General features: G+C 50.7%; 1 protein-coding gene across 4 annotated transcripts in view; it reads right to left on the reverse strand.

Moving 5' to 3' along the window:
• CPNE5 (copine 5) overlaps positions 1–13,987 on the reverse strand; it is a 102,167-nt gene that overhangs the window by 83,981 nt on the left and 4,199 nt on the right. For all 4 annotated transcript variants that reach the window (XR_009565803.2, XM_060307813.2, XM_030870892.2 and 1 more), the window contains exons 2-3: positions 3,469–3,509; positions 1,408–1,454 (exon numbers count right to left, since the gene is read on the reverse strand). Coding sequence is in view for 3 of the 4 variants with exons in the window: in XM_060307813.2 (XP_060163796.1) it covers positions 1,408–1,454; positions 3,469–3,509 (88 nt within the window). In the remaining variant the exon portion in view is untranslated. The remainder of the gene's footprint in view (positions 1–1,407; positions 1,455–3,468; positions 3,510–13,987) is intronic.

The following is a 13,987-nucleotide window of genomic DNA, read 5'->3' on the forward strand; positions in this document are numbered from 1 at the left end:
TTGGCCAGATCCTCTTCTCTAAGAGTAAGGAGGTCTGCTCCTTCTTTGTTCAGACAGGAGCCAGGGGCTGCAAGGACCCTCCCCCTTGACCAGTTCCCCCTTTTATTCTCTGCACCTGAAAACCAGCTGGCACAGTAGGTCTAAGGGAAGAAGGAAGCAGAGACGGGAACGAGACAACAGCTGCCACATCCTTGCCAGCCTCTGTCACCTGGCTCCTTTTCCTAATCCAGTCATTCCTTCAACAGCCATTTATTAACACCTACTGTGTGCTGGGCATCTTTCCAGGTGCTCAAAATGTAAGAGTTAATGACAGATGAAAATCCTTGCCCTCATGGAGCTGACACATGACAAACAAGATAAATAAGTAAACCAGAGTACCGTTTATGGCTTATGGTGAAAAGTGATAAGGAGGCAAAATTAAGCAGGAAAGGGTGGAGAGGCTGAAATGTTAGATGGGGTAGCCAAGGGAAGACCTTGATAGGGTGATGTCTGAGCCAAGATCTGAGGGAACTGTGGAGGGGCCACGTGAACATCTGGGGAAAGAGCATTCCAGGAAGAAGGAACAGCAAGTACAAAGGTCCTGAGGCAGGAAGAGGCAGGTGTGGCTGGAGTGGAGTGATGGAGGGGATGAGCAGGAGGGAATGGGTCAGTCAGGTAAAGGAAGTCAGATCCTGTAGGGCCTGTTGGGTCACCACAGAGACTTTAGTTTTGCAAGATGGGAGCTACCGGATGGTTCTGAACAGAGGAGGGACAGAATTTGACTTGGGTTTTAATAGGATTCCTCTGGCTTTTGGGTGGGGAATAGACTGAAGGTATCTAGCAGCCACCCACTAAAAGTGTCTGTGATTCTTAAGAGCGAGCACTTCAAGTCTGCCCTCTCCTTAAACACCCTATCACAAGGGGCAAAAGGCCTCTGGTGGGGACAATGGAATTGAGACAAGGCTGGAAAAGCGGGCCATCCTGAGGTATGGCAGAGCTTGGAAGTCAGACTAAGCAGCTGAGACTTGATTCAAAGAAGAGGGGAGTCACCAAACGTTTCTGAGCAGGAGAATCACCTAACTAAAGCCACACTCACTCACATTAGTCAAAAACCACGGGAAGGCTGCTCTGGCTGAGACATGGTGCTAGAGGCTGTACCCATGTCTCTGGTCATGATCTTGGTGGGCCTGGACTCCCTGTCTCCCCCCTCAGACTGGGGCTCCCTGAGGACAGGAACTTTCTCTCCACCTTTAGTCTCTTCTTGCATCAGCAAGGACAACACTCTGCACGCCTTACTATCCTTCACGGGGGTTTAGATGCTCAAGTTGGAAACACATCAGGTGGGATGACTGCAGAGTTAGATGAACAGACAGACAGACAATCAGGAACAGGCTGATGTTTCCACGGTGGGAGAGGGGCTGTACCTACCTCCCGCCACTGCTTGTTCTCCATCCCTTGAGTATACATGACGCATACTGTGAGGAGAGGAGAGAAAAAAGGGTTAACAGCCCAGGCCAAGAGGAAGGTGTGGGCCCCAGATGCGGAGGGCCCTGGAGGGTCAGGCGCCTTAGGACACTACGGCCTGGGTAGCAGTGTTGGGTCTGGGTGGGGTCGGCTTGGAGGAGGGGGCCCAGAACATAGGTGTGCCTGGGAGGGGTACCCTTTGGGAGGAGGGCCGGGGTCACTCACATCTAGGCTAGAGCAAGTGTAAAGTGTGAGGCAGGTAGACAGGTGTGCATGACGGAGGACTGAGTGGCAGAGGTGTGGCAGGAGAGAGCATCTGAAACCCGCTTGTCCCTTTAGAGCCCAAGGTGGCCTCATGGGGCCTATTATTATCATCAGCCCCACTTCCCTGATGGGGAAACTGAGGATCAGAGGAGGCCAATGAGTTGTCTGAGGTCATATACTTGAGCAGCATTGCTTAGGGCTAGAACCCTGGGCTCCAAAATCAGTGCTCATCCCCCTAGGCCACAGATATTTGGGGATCTTAAATGCACTGGTTTCCCTGGGGCTGAGACCTTCTGAGCCCTCCCTGCCCACTTGGTTGTGTTGAGGCTTCACAAGTACGGGGGCTGGGAAGGGTCAGACCTCCAAGTTTTCTTTCTCCAGACAGTATCTGTGAAACATTAGATAGCCTTGATGTACTGGGAACGATGCCTAGTACATAGTGAGCACTCAGTACAGGCTCCTGTGTTGGCTACTGTAGTAGTCATAATACCGTTGTAGCAAAGGAAACTATAAACAAAACAAAAAGACAGCCTACATACAGACTGGGAGAAAAGATTTGCAAATGATGCGACCAACAGGGCTTAATTTCCAAATATACAAACAGCTCATACAGCTCAATAACAGAAAAAGCAAACAACCCAATCAAAAAATGGGCAGAAGACCTAAATAGACATTTCTCCAGAGAAGACATACAGATGGTCAATAGACACATGAAAAGAGGCTCAACATCGCTAATTATTAGAGAAATGCAAATCAAAACTACAATGAGGTATCACCTCACACCAGTCAGAATGGCCATCATCAAAAAGTCTACAAAGAAGAAATGCTGGAGAGGGTGTGGAGGAAAGGGAATACTTCTACACTGTTGGTGGGAATGTAAATTGGTGCAGCCAATATGGAAAACAATATGGAGGTGCCTTAAAAAACTAAAAATAGGGCTTCCCTGGTGGCTCAGTGGTTGGGGGTCTGCCTGCCGATGCAGGGGATGCGGGTTCGTGCCCCGGTCCGGGAGGGTCCCACATGCCGCGGAGCGGTTGGGCTCGTGAGCCATGTCTGCTGGGCCTGCACGTCCAGAGCCTGTGCTCCGTGGCGGGAGAGGCCACGGCAGTGAGAAGCCCGCATACGGCAAAAAAAAAAACAAAAAAAAAAAACACAAAAAACTAAAAATAGAGCTACCATACGATCCAGCAATCCCACTCCTGGGCATACATCTGGAGAAAACTCTAATTTGAAAAGATACATGCACCCCAATGTTCATAGCAGCACTAGTTACAATAGCCAAGGCATGGAAGCAACCTAAATGTCCATGGACAGATGAATGGATAAAGAAGATGTGGTACACATATATGGTGGAATATTAGCCACAAAAAGAATGAAATAATGCCATTTGCAGCAACATGGATGGACCTAGAGATTATCATACTAAGTGAAGTAAGTCAGACAGAGAAAGAGAACTATCATATGATATCATTTATGTGTAGAATCTAAAAAGTGATACAAATGAACTTATTTACAAAGCAGAAATAGACTCACAGATATAGAAAACAAACTTATGGTTACCAAAGGGGAAAGGTAGGGGGGAGGGATAAATTAGAAGTTTGGAATTAATACTATATATAAAATAGTTAAACAACAAGGTCCTACTGTATAGCACAGGGAAGTATATTCAATATCTTGGAATAAACTATCATGGAAAAGAAAAAAATAAAACAATGCCGTTGCTGTTGTTGTTACTGTTATTACTGTCAGTGCAGGACTTACATGGGTCAGACTTGGAGAACATGTCTTTGTCCAAAAGGTTCCTGAAAGAGGGGGAGAGAGCAGGAGTTAGCACAGCCCAAGGATCTCAGGGGATTCAGGCTGTTACTGAGATCCAGAGGCTGCCTCGGGCCTGGCTTCAGGCAAATGGGAAGCAGGAGGCTCCTTCAGCACAGTTTATTAGGGGTCATTGGAGCTGGCTGGGCCCCAGAGGTTCCTCAGCTCAGCTCCTAGGGTGTGTGGTGCTTCCTGCTTCTCACCCCCTGCCACCAACACACACTCCTGTGGACCCTGGTGCCCTGGATCCCACAGCCCCTTGCTCTTGGGCCAAAACACAATCTGCCCAATGTTGTAGAAATTGTTCTAGAAATTCTCCTTTTACCACTTCTCTGTCTCTGAAAAAATAAAGTGAAATCAAGCCACTAATGTACCATTCTCTCAGGGCTCTACTTACAGCCAGTTTATTCAATCATCTCACCTGTGCCAGTGGATTAATTAATGATACCTCCCAGGGGATGCAGACTCATTTGAACAGGGTCCTTTTGTGGTCAAGGCCAGAGCTAACACATGGTCCTAACAATTAGATGTGAACTCATGCAGCAAGATGACTGGGAATTCCCTGGTGGTCCAGTGGTTAGGGCTCCGCGCTCTTATTCCCAGAGTCCCAGGTTCAATCCCTGGTTGGGGAACTAAGATTTTGCAAGCCACACAGCGTGGCCAAAAAAACAAACAAACAAAAAATGATGGACACAATGTTTGGAGGCAGAGAGCTCTCACAACAGGAGCGGAGCCCCTCCTTCCCTGCCTCTGTGCAATCGTGGCTCCTACTCACTGAACCCCAGGCACTGCGCTAAGCGTTCTGCAAATATTAGCTCCCAATTCTCACTCTGTCCTGCAAGATCAGTACTGGGTAAGCATTATCCCATCTCACAGATGGGAGATCATAGGGAGATCAGGCAAGGGCATCTCCTGCACATCTGGTGTCCCTCACTCCACAGTGACCCACTGCTGTCAGGAAGCAACATGGCTCAAAGAAAACTTGGTCTCTGGCTGGGAAGTGACTTAACCTCTCTGAGTCTGTTTCCTCATCTGTACAATAGAGAGAAGAGTGCCAGCTCTGCAGGTTGCTGATGCTCGGCCCTACCCCTTCAGCCCTCCTAGTTCCTGTACACACCCACAGTTTCCTCCTACTTCTCTTCCAAGGGCTTTCTCGGGGAGGCAGGGCTGCAAATACCAGGAAGTTTACACTCCCCACGGCAGCCAATGACGGGCAGGAGTTGGAGGATAAATGCCCGGCTTCCTGACCCCCCCCCCCGGGACAGCTCTGAGCTGTGCTTCACACAGCCTCCCAGAGGTGCCCACCGGGAGACCCACTCATTGAAGACCCTTGTTGACTCGAGCAAGGGCTTTATTTGCTGAAGGGGCTTCCTGTGAGCCCTCCCACCTGTTGGAGCTACTGACTCCTTCATACACTGTCCTAAGGTCAAGCTCTGCCCTTGCCAACCATCTTACCCATGTCCCACTTGCCTCCCAGATGTCCCCGGGGGTCTTCTCGTCCCCTCCTCCACTCCCCTACTCCCCCACGGGCCCCGATGTCCCTTGCACCCTTTCCCCAGAGAGGAGAAACACTAGGCTATGTGGCTTCCTGCCAGCCAACTCCAAATATCAGAGCTGGATGGGCCCCTCAGGATCATCTGTTCCACCTTCTCCTTGAGGAGGGGGAAACTGAGGTCCAGGGAGGGGCAGGGAGTAGCCATGCTGCACAAGCAGTGGCAAAGCCAGAAAGGTCTAGAAGGAGACCTCACCCTAAGTCACCATCACTGAAGCCATCAGCAGTGACAGCCTGTCTGGACAACTTGACCCACAGTCAACCCCACCACCCATGCTCCCCACTCTGAGGTGGGAGCCAAAGACCAACCAACAGACAGATAGATGCAACAGCAGCCTGGTGCCAGGATACGGCATCCTCTGCTACCCGGGGAGGTCCCAGATGGTGCTCATCAATCATACCAGCTCTGGTCCCCGACCAGATTCCCATCCTCTGCTCCAGTCTCTTCATTCAGGGTCCTCTCCCCAGAGGCAGCTACCCTGCTAGCCCTCTATGACCCAAAGGCACAGGACCCTTCTGCTGGCCTCCATCACCCCTCTCTCAGACCTGCTCCCAGCGGCTGTCCCTTTGGAAACCTTCTGATAAACCTCCCAGCCCACTGCCGTGAGCATCAGATGAAATGATACACAGGCAGCTCTGAAAAGTAGGCAGCAGGAGCTACAGGTAAGATACCAATTTGATATATGCTCATCCACACCGAGATGGGCTGACCTGGACCTGGGCTGACCCTCCCCTCCTGTAGTGTGCTAGGATTCGGGGCAGGAGTGTCTGTCTTGATTTAAACAAAGGACAAAATGCCTAAATTCCAAAGATGCCTCTACAGTGGTGGAACTTGAGATGCGGTGAGGAGCTGGAAAGTAATACAGAGGGTTGGGGGATGGAGGAAGAGGGGGCGGGGTGAGGGGGACTCCTACTAAAGCAAGTGCTGAAGTTTATCTTTGAATTCTGTAATGAAATTCTATAATTACATAAAATTCTAGAATGTTCAATCTGGAAGGAACCTCAGAGGTCACCTTTTCTAATTCCTTTATAAATCAGGAGTGTGAGACTCGGAGAGAAGGCAATTGACTTCTCCAAGGTCTGTGCCTCCTCCAAGTTTAGTTCTGGAACTCAGGTTCAGTCATGTCTAAGCTAGTGAGAAAGAGAGTGAGACCGTGTGTGTGTGTGTGTGTGTGTATGTGTGTGTGTGTGTGAGAGAGAGAGAGAGAAAGAGAAAGAGAGAGGGAGAGATTGACAGAAAGAGAGAGAGATACAGATATGGGGTCTTATCTTGAAAGAGAAGCAGATGGGACCTGCCTGGGCGAGAGGCACACAGCTGGACTAAGAAATAGAACCCAGCCACCTAGCTTCGGTGGCTCCCTGCCCAGTGACCCTCCGGACTCTCACTGAGCCTCGTGGCATGGGTCATCCTGGCTATGGCACCTGAAGATAATGCAAACCCTCTTCCCCCTACTCTGCTGAGATCATCCTTACCATCCTTCCAGAACCATTCCTGTTCATTCTCCTCAATTCTGCCTTCCTTGGACAGACACTGACCAACAACCATTTCCTCTGAGCTCTCTCTGGCCTGTACTGTGCCATCCTCTGACTTATAGGACCCGTTACCATACTCAGCACACCCTGGACTGCAAAATCAGGGGTGCCTCTGTCTCTCACACGGGGCAGGGTCCCCAACTCTGCTCCAGGCCAGCCTAGCACCTGACTCAGAGCAGGGTCCTGGCAAATTGGATGGATGAAGGAAAACCAAAAGGAATGGCCAATGGGTGAGCAAGCCCCTTGTCTCCCAACATGGTCATGCTCAGGGCCGGCCCCTATACTTCCTCTTAGCTGTAGAGCCTAATGGTTAAGTATATGGACTGCAGCCAGATAAGCTGGGTTCACATCCCACCTCTGGACAAGTTACTTGCCTTCCTGTGCCTCAGTTTCCCCACCTGTAAAGTGGAGTTAGAACACAGTTCCTCCCTTAGGACTGCTGTGGAGCACTTGGACAGAGTGAGGTGCATCACACAGGTGAGTCTTCCTCATCGGCCTGGTGCTGAGCGGAGCGGTCATTCTCCTGGTGGGTGCTCAGGCTCACGTGGTGACAATGGAGAGACGGGACAGGTGACACAAGCCACTTCTCCTTACAGGTCCCAGGAAGCCCATCCCATCATATACACTCCCAGTGCCCTGTTGGGTTGATCCACTGAGGACTCCAAGGCTCAGAGATGGTGAGTGACTTGCCCACAGGCACAGAGCCAGTAAGAAGCCAAGGGGTAAAAAACCAGGTCTTCCAACGCAAAGCAGGGCTCAAACCGCAAGGACACAGAGAGACCAGACCATAAGTGCTTTTCTCCACTATCTTTCTTTGGAGAGCTCAAAGAGACTTTTTTCCAACAGGCAAATGTATTTTTCCCCCAAAAAAAGCATAAAATTCTTCAGATGTCCTAGTGACAGCCTAAAGCTTGGCTTCTTTTGTTCCTTAAATCAAGATCAGGGAGCAGAGCAAAATGCTCTTTTCCTCACTGCTCTCCCCCCCAAAATCATTTCAAAAACGGTTGCAGGAAGAACGACCATGCACTGGGCGTTGAGAAGACCCCAGCAAAGACAGAAAGCACTGGAAAGGCTGAAGTGAGAACTCCTGCCTGGTGCTAAAGGACAGGGCCTGAGGGTGACACCTTCGCAATGAGAAGCTTACAAGAGTCAGAATACAAGCTGGGGCTCTCCAGTCAGAAACAGGAAGAGATGCAGCCCTCCGCTCAGGGAATCTTGTCGGAGGAAAAACAGCAATGCCATCAGGGAGCTGCAGCCTGAGGGGAGACCCAGCCTTGTCCTCAGGTAGCCCCGGTCTGAGGTGAGAGGCAGCCCCGCCCCCGGGGAGCCCCGGTCTGAGGGGAGAACAGCCCTGTCCTCAGCGAGCCCTAGTCTGAGGGGAGACACAGCCCCGTCCTCGGGAAGCCCCGGTCTGAGGGGAGACACAGCCCCGCCCCCGGGGAGCCCCGGTCTGAGGGGAGACACAGCCCCGCTCCCGGGGAGCCCCGGTCTGAGGGGAGAACAGCCCTGTCTTCAGGGAGCCCCGGTCTGAGGGGAGACACAGCCCTGTCCTCAGGGAGCCCCGGTCTGAGGGGAGACACAGCCCCGTCCTCGGGAAGCCCTGGTCTGAGGGGAGACACAGCCTCGCCCCCGGGGAGCCCCGGTCTGAGGGGAGACGCAGCCCTGCCCCCGGGAGCCCCAGTCTGAGGGGAGACACAGCCCCGCCCCCGGGGAGCCCCGGTTTGAGGGGAGACACAGCCCCGTCCTCGGGAAGCCCCGGTCTGAGGGGAGACACAGCCCCGTCCTCGGGTAGCCCCGGTCTGAGAGGAGACGCAGTCCTGCCTCAGGGAGTCCCACTTTGAGGGGAGACACAGCCTGACCCTTATGGAGCCCCAGTCTGTGGAAACACAATCCTACCCTCAGGGAGCCTCAGTCTGAGAGGGAGAAAACAGCCTTGCCTTTAGGAGGCCTACTCTGAGGGGGAATACAGCCCTCCCTTCAGGGAGCAAAAGTCTGAGGGGAGACACAGCCCTGCCCTCAGGGAGTCCCAGTCTGAGAAGAGACACAGCCATGCCTCAGGAAGTCCGAGCGGGGAGACACAGTCCCTCCTGTGCTAAATTACTCAGTGAACTGATTATCACACATTCAGGTCGTCTCTAAACGAAGCCCATACACGCTCCGTGGATTTACTAGCAAATGACTCTGGCTATAGAATAAAAGGAAACACACCAAGAACACTCATCTCAGCTTTTCCTGGACTGGCGGTCCCTAGAGGTCCATGGATCCCCCTGAAACTATAAGCAAAATGTGGCATATTGGTCCATATGGATGCATTCTTTTTTTTGCAGAATTTTCATCATATTCCCAAAGAGCTTCCTGAAGTTCAAAGGCTAAGGAAATATGGGGGTTTTTCGTTTGTTTGTTTTGGGTTTTTTTTTTTTAATTAATTTATTTATTTTTGGCTGCGTCGGGTCTTAGTTGCAGTGCACGGGCTTCTCTGTAGTTGTGGTGCACAGACTCAGAGCGTGAGGGCTCTTCGTTGTGATGCGTGGGCTCTCTAGTTATGGTGTGCGGGCTCAGTAGTTGTGGCGCAAAGGATTAGTTGCCCCGGGGCATGTGGGATCTTAGTTCTCCGACCAGGGATGGAACCCGCGTCCCCTGAATTAGAAGGTGGATTCTTAACCGCTGGACCACCAGGGAAGTCCCCAAAAATATGGTTTAACTTCTTTGCAACAAGCCTCCCTAAGCATCCCTCCAACCTCTGACAAAAAGTTGGTGGTGATGAGCACATTGCTTGGATCTTCAATGCTGGGTCCAAAACCCAGCTCTACCCCTTAGCTGTATGACCTCACTTAGCCTCTCTATGCATCAGTATCCCCATCTGTAAGGTGGGAGTAATAACAGTCCCTCTCTCCTACAGGTTTTCTGAGAATTAATGGAGTTCATATATGCAAAACAGAACAGTGTCTGGCACATACTAACTTGCATTTAAGTGTCTGGCATACAATAAATGCTCACAAAAGCCCTGTGGAGAATAAGGTGGCTTCTAGGGAATCCCCATGTTCTCCCCTCCCTGCTCCCTACTGCTGGGCTTGATCAGGACCTCGAGCACCTTCATGTCCTCGCCCATCAGGGTCCACCTCTCTGTTGTATAGCCTTCATTGAGGAGAGCAGACTGGGGACAGGTAAACCACTATCAGGGAGAAACAGGAATCCTGAAGAGGCTGGAGAGGCCCCGAAGCTTGAGGGGCCCTCCAGATGCACCCTATTTCTCCATGGAGCACTTTAACACCAAACATCTGGTTAACCCCAAGCAGGCAAAGAGGGTGGGAGGGGGCCACATTAACCGTGGATATAATCGGCACCAAATCCTTTGTTGTGTACTTAACCTATGACACCCTGTTCACCCTACGTATCAATGCTGGGAGGTAGACATTGCCTCATTGTACAGGCAAGACAGCTGGGGCTGAGGTGTGCCAGGGTCACCCAGCTTGCCAGGAGCACCAAAACTGAACTCTGAAGTCGGAGACCATTCAGAGGTGCCTGCATTACTAAAATCCAGGGTCTCCCAAATCCCCACCAGCAGCGCCCCTCACATCCTCACTCTCCCGTTTCCTACCCCCAGCTTCATCAGGGGTGCTCTCAAAGGAACAGCTGAAGAGGACTGGAGGGCTTCCCATCTCTCCCTGCCCTGCTCCCTGTCCTAACAGGCAGAAGTAATCCCAGGAAAGGAGAGGGACCTTGGCATCCAGCCCCTGGCACTCGCCCATCTCCCCTTTCAAATCCTGTTCCTCACTCCCGTGCACTGTCTCCCTGCCAGGCAACCTCAGCAAGGTCTAAAAGGCAATTTTCACGTGGCTTAAAGAGCTCTCCTTCCTGGAGCTATTTGCAGTTTTGTTATTATTAATTATTGTAATAACTGTCCCTCTTAAGCTACGTGACCGAGGAAAAACAGCCTGAGCTCTGGCCTCAGATCCATTCAAACTAGAATCTCCACACAGCCACATGGTAATTCTGTGACCTTGCACAAGCTACTTAACCTCAGTTTCCTCATCTGTGCACGCAGTCACATACCTGCCTTGTGCAGTTGTGAAGCCAATAGCTTACAACAGAAATGTAGGAAGTGTGCTTGATTTTTCTTTCCCTCACGCCCACCCCCCATCCCATTCATCAAGTCTTAAAATTTCTCCTACTGGGAGCACTAGGCTAGGCCAGCAGAGGTGAGTGACATTAGGAGACAGAGGCACCTTGTAATGTTTTGGAATCACGCTAAGTCTTTTTTTCTTGACCAGGAAACTAGCAGGAAAAGAGGTTGTCAGGGGTCCAGCCAAGCTGTGCTTGGAAAATCAGTCCCCAGTCACTTAACACTGGCTGTCCACTGACTGCAGGAAAATCTGAGGAGTCAGTCCTCAAAGACACCAAACTCGAGGCCCCTTGTAGCCCCAGGGATCTCAGATACTCTGTGGGTCACCTGGAAAGCCTCCTTGTGGCAGAGGCCATGGCTGTCCACCCAGCAAGCATTCCTCACTCCCTTCCTAATAGAATCCACGCTGGTTCAGTTATCTGATGCAGATGGCCTAAAGTCAGAGAAGGTAGGCTCCTGTCCTTTGTTGCTGTTGACTGATTGTGTATCCCCCCAAATTTATACATTGAAACACTAACCCCCAATGTGCTGGTATTGGAGATGAGGTCTGTGGGAGGTAACTAGGGTTATTTGAGGTCATGAGGGTGGGTCCTTCATGATGGGATTAGTGCCCTTATAAGAAGAGCTTGCTCTCTGCTCTCACCTTCTCTCTCTGCCATGCGAGCACAGTGAGAAGGTGGCCATCTGAGGCCAGGAAAGAGGGCTTACCAGAATGTGACACCCTGATCTTGGACCTCCATCCTTGAAAACTGTGAGAAATAAATTTTTCTTTCTCTTGTTTAAGTCACCCAGTCTATGGTATTTTGTTTTGCCAGCCAAACTGACTAATATACTGGCCTGGGGTGGACATGAGACCTGCCTTTGGCCACTGAAATAGAAGGGGAAGTCTGCTGAGAGATTTTGGGAGTGACTGTGCTTTCTAGATAAAAAGAAATTTTCAGAGAGAGGCCTTTGGTCCAATGTCTTGCTTCCTGTCTTTGGATGTGGTTGTGATACCTAGAAAAGAGGCAGTCATTTTGTAACAATGAGGCCCACCATTTGGATAATGGCAGAATAGAAAGATAGCTGCATCCTTGATGGCAAAGTGAGCTGACAAATCGGAACTGAGATAACCTACGTAGAGACTCACTGTGATCTGAGAAAAATAAATGTATTTTGGGCTTGACCTACCATCAGATTTTCTGTTACCTACAGCCAAAGCATTCCTAACTGAATCTGATTCCTCTGTGCCCAAAACTTGTTCCAGCCTTATTCCCCTCACCTCCTCCCCACCCTCTCTTCCCAATGGTAGGTCATCTCCAGCAATGGACTTAGGTCTGAGCAGGGAGACCTGTGGGCTGGAAGAGGACAGATGGTAAGCTACTACCCTATGGTCTAGATGCCAGGGAAGGCCAGCTGCAATCCCATGACTCTTTCTGGTCTCTGCTCCCTAGGGATTCCTCTGGTTCCGGGTTTGCCTGGCATCCCTGAGCAAGGAAGGCCTCTCATCCTTGCAGATAGAGTACCTACTTCTTGGCTACATCTACCATGGTTGGTACCCAGGCCCTACCATGATTCTCATCCTTGGAGACCCCAATCCTCAAACTCAAGAGGCTCTCAAGGTTTTGAAGTCTGAGGAAACTGGATTTGGATCCCCTTCTCCAAAACACACTAACTGTACAGCCTTGGGCCGGTTCCTTAACCTGAGCCCCGATTTCCTAATCAGCAAAAAGGGGAAAATACTACTAGTATCTTTCTAGTTCATAGGATTGTTGTAAGCTTAAAAAAGATGCAGTAATTGTGGTAGGCAGAAATCTAAGATGGTCCCTGCAATTCCCACCCCCGGTGTGCAAGCCTGCACAATCCCTTCCCCTTGAGTGTGAGTGGGACCTGGGAATATGATAGGATACTCACTTCTGTTACTTTATATCAAGTAGCAGACTCTGGAGAGATTATCCCGCTGGCTTTGAAGAGGGAAGCTGCCATGTTGTGAGAGGCCCACATGGCTGGACCTGAGGGCAGCCTGTAGGAGCTAAGAGCCCCAAACCAACAACCAAAAAGAACACAGGACTTTAACCTTACAGCTGCAAGGAATTAAACTCTGCCAGCAACCTAAATGAGCTTGGCTTAGACCCCAAGCCTCAGATGAGATCACAGCCCCTGCAGGCACCTTGATTTCAGCTTGGAGAGACCCAGAGCAGACAAGTCAGCTGTGCTGTGCCTGGGCTTCTGACCTACAGAAACTGTGAGGTAATAAATGGCTGTTGTTTCAAGCTCTAGGACTATGGTGATTTGTTATGCAGCAATTGAAAACTAATATAATAGTCTGAGTTTGTACCAAATTGCTATTTGAGTAGGTTAAAAACAGCTGACTACAGGCAATTGCATATGGTTCAGCCTAGTACAGATGTTAATGCCTGGCATGTAGTAAGCACTCAATAAATCCCACTGTTTTTATTCCTCTGGCTCCACTAAACAGTATCTTAATGTAGTCAGTGGCTGAATAGACCTCTTTTTCCTAGCAATGGCTCTAACAGCTGCCACACTGCCCCCAGGCTCCTCCTTCCCCCAAAGCCACCCTCCCCCTGCCTGTCAGAAGACAGTGTTCTGAGCCCATTCACACCCCTTCTGAGAGGCTGAGGGCACAGCTCTTGAGCTAGGCTGCCTCTCCAAAACGCCAACCTGAACAGACAGCAGAAAACAACATCTCTGGGGCAGAGGCAACAGCTGCCCACCAGCCCCACGTCAGCTGGAGGGGAGAGGGCAGCTGCTTGAGAGATCCCAGCAGGGCTAAGCCACCACCTGCCTCTGGACTGTCCCCTCCTTGCCTTCCCTGTGGGTCTCAGGAGCCCCGCCATGTAGAATCGTTCAGTGGTTCTGCCAGCAAGACCCCGTGGAAGTGCACAGGTTTCCTGTTACATAAAAAATGCAAATTGCTCTTTCTAACCAACACGCTGGTCTGGATCCCTGCATCAGACGAGGCATAGAGAAATAGTGGGGCCCTTGGGAACAGGACACTGGACAGGTGAGTTTTGACTGGGTCTGCAGGGAGGCTAATAAAGTCAGGAAAGGTCTGGAACAGACCAACAGAGAAAAGAGAAGCTCGTGGCTCACACTTTCTACGATGTCTGCTGGAATCTGGTTTCACAAACCATCTACCTTACTCCCAAAACAACCCCTCAGAATCTCTAAATGTACACAGTATGTCAAATATATGTCAATAAAGCTGGGGGTGGGGGGAAATAGAACTTTCTAGATGGATCAGATCTCCAGGACCC

Source organism: Globicephala melas, chromosome 11 (genome assembly GCF_963455315.2).
Source record: "Globicephala melas chromosome 11, mGloMel1.2, whole genome shotgun sequence".
NCBI lineage: Eukaryota > Metazoa > Chordata > Mammalia > Artiodactyla > Delphinidae > Globicephala > Globicephala melas.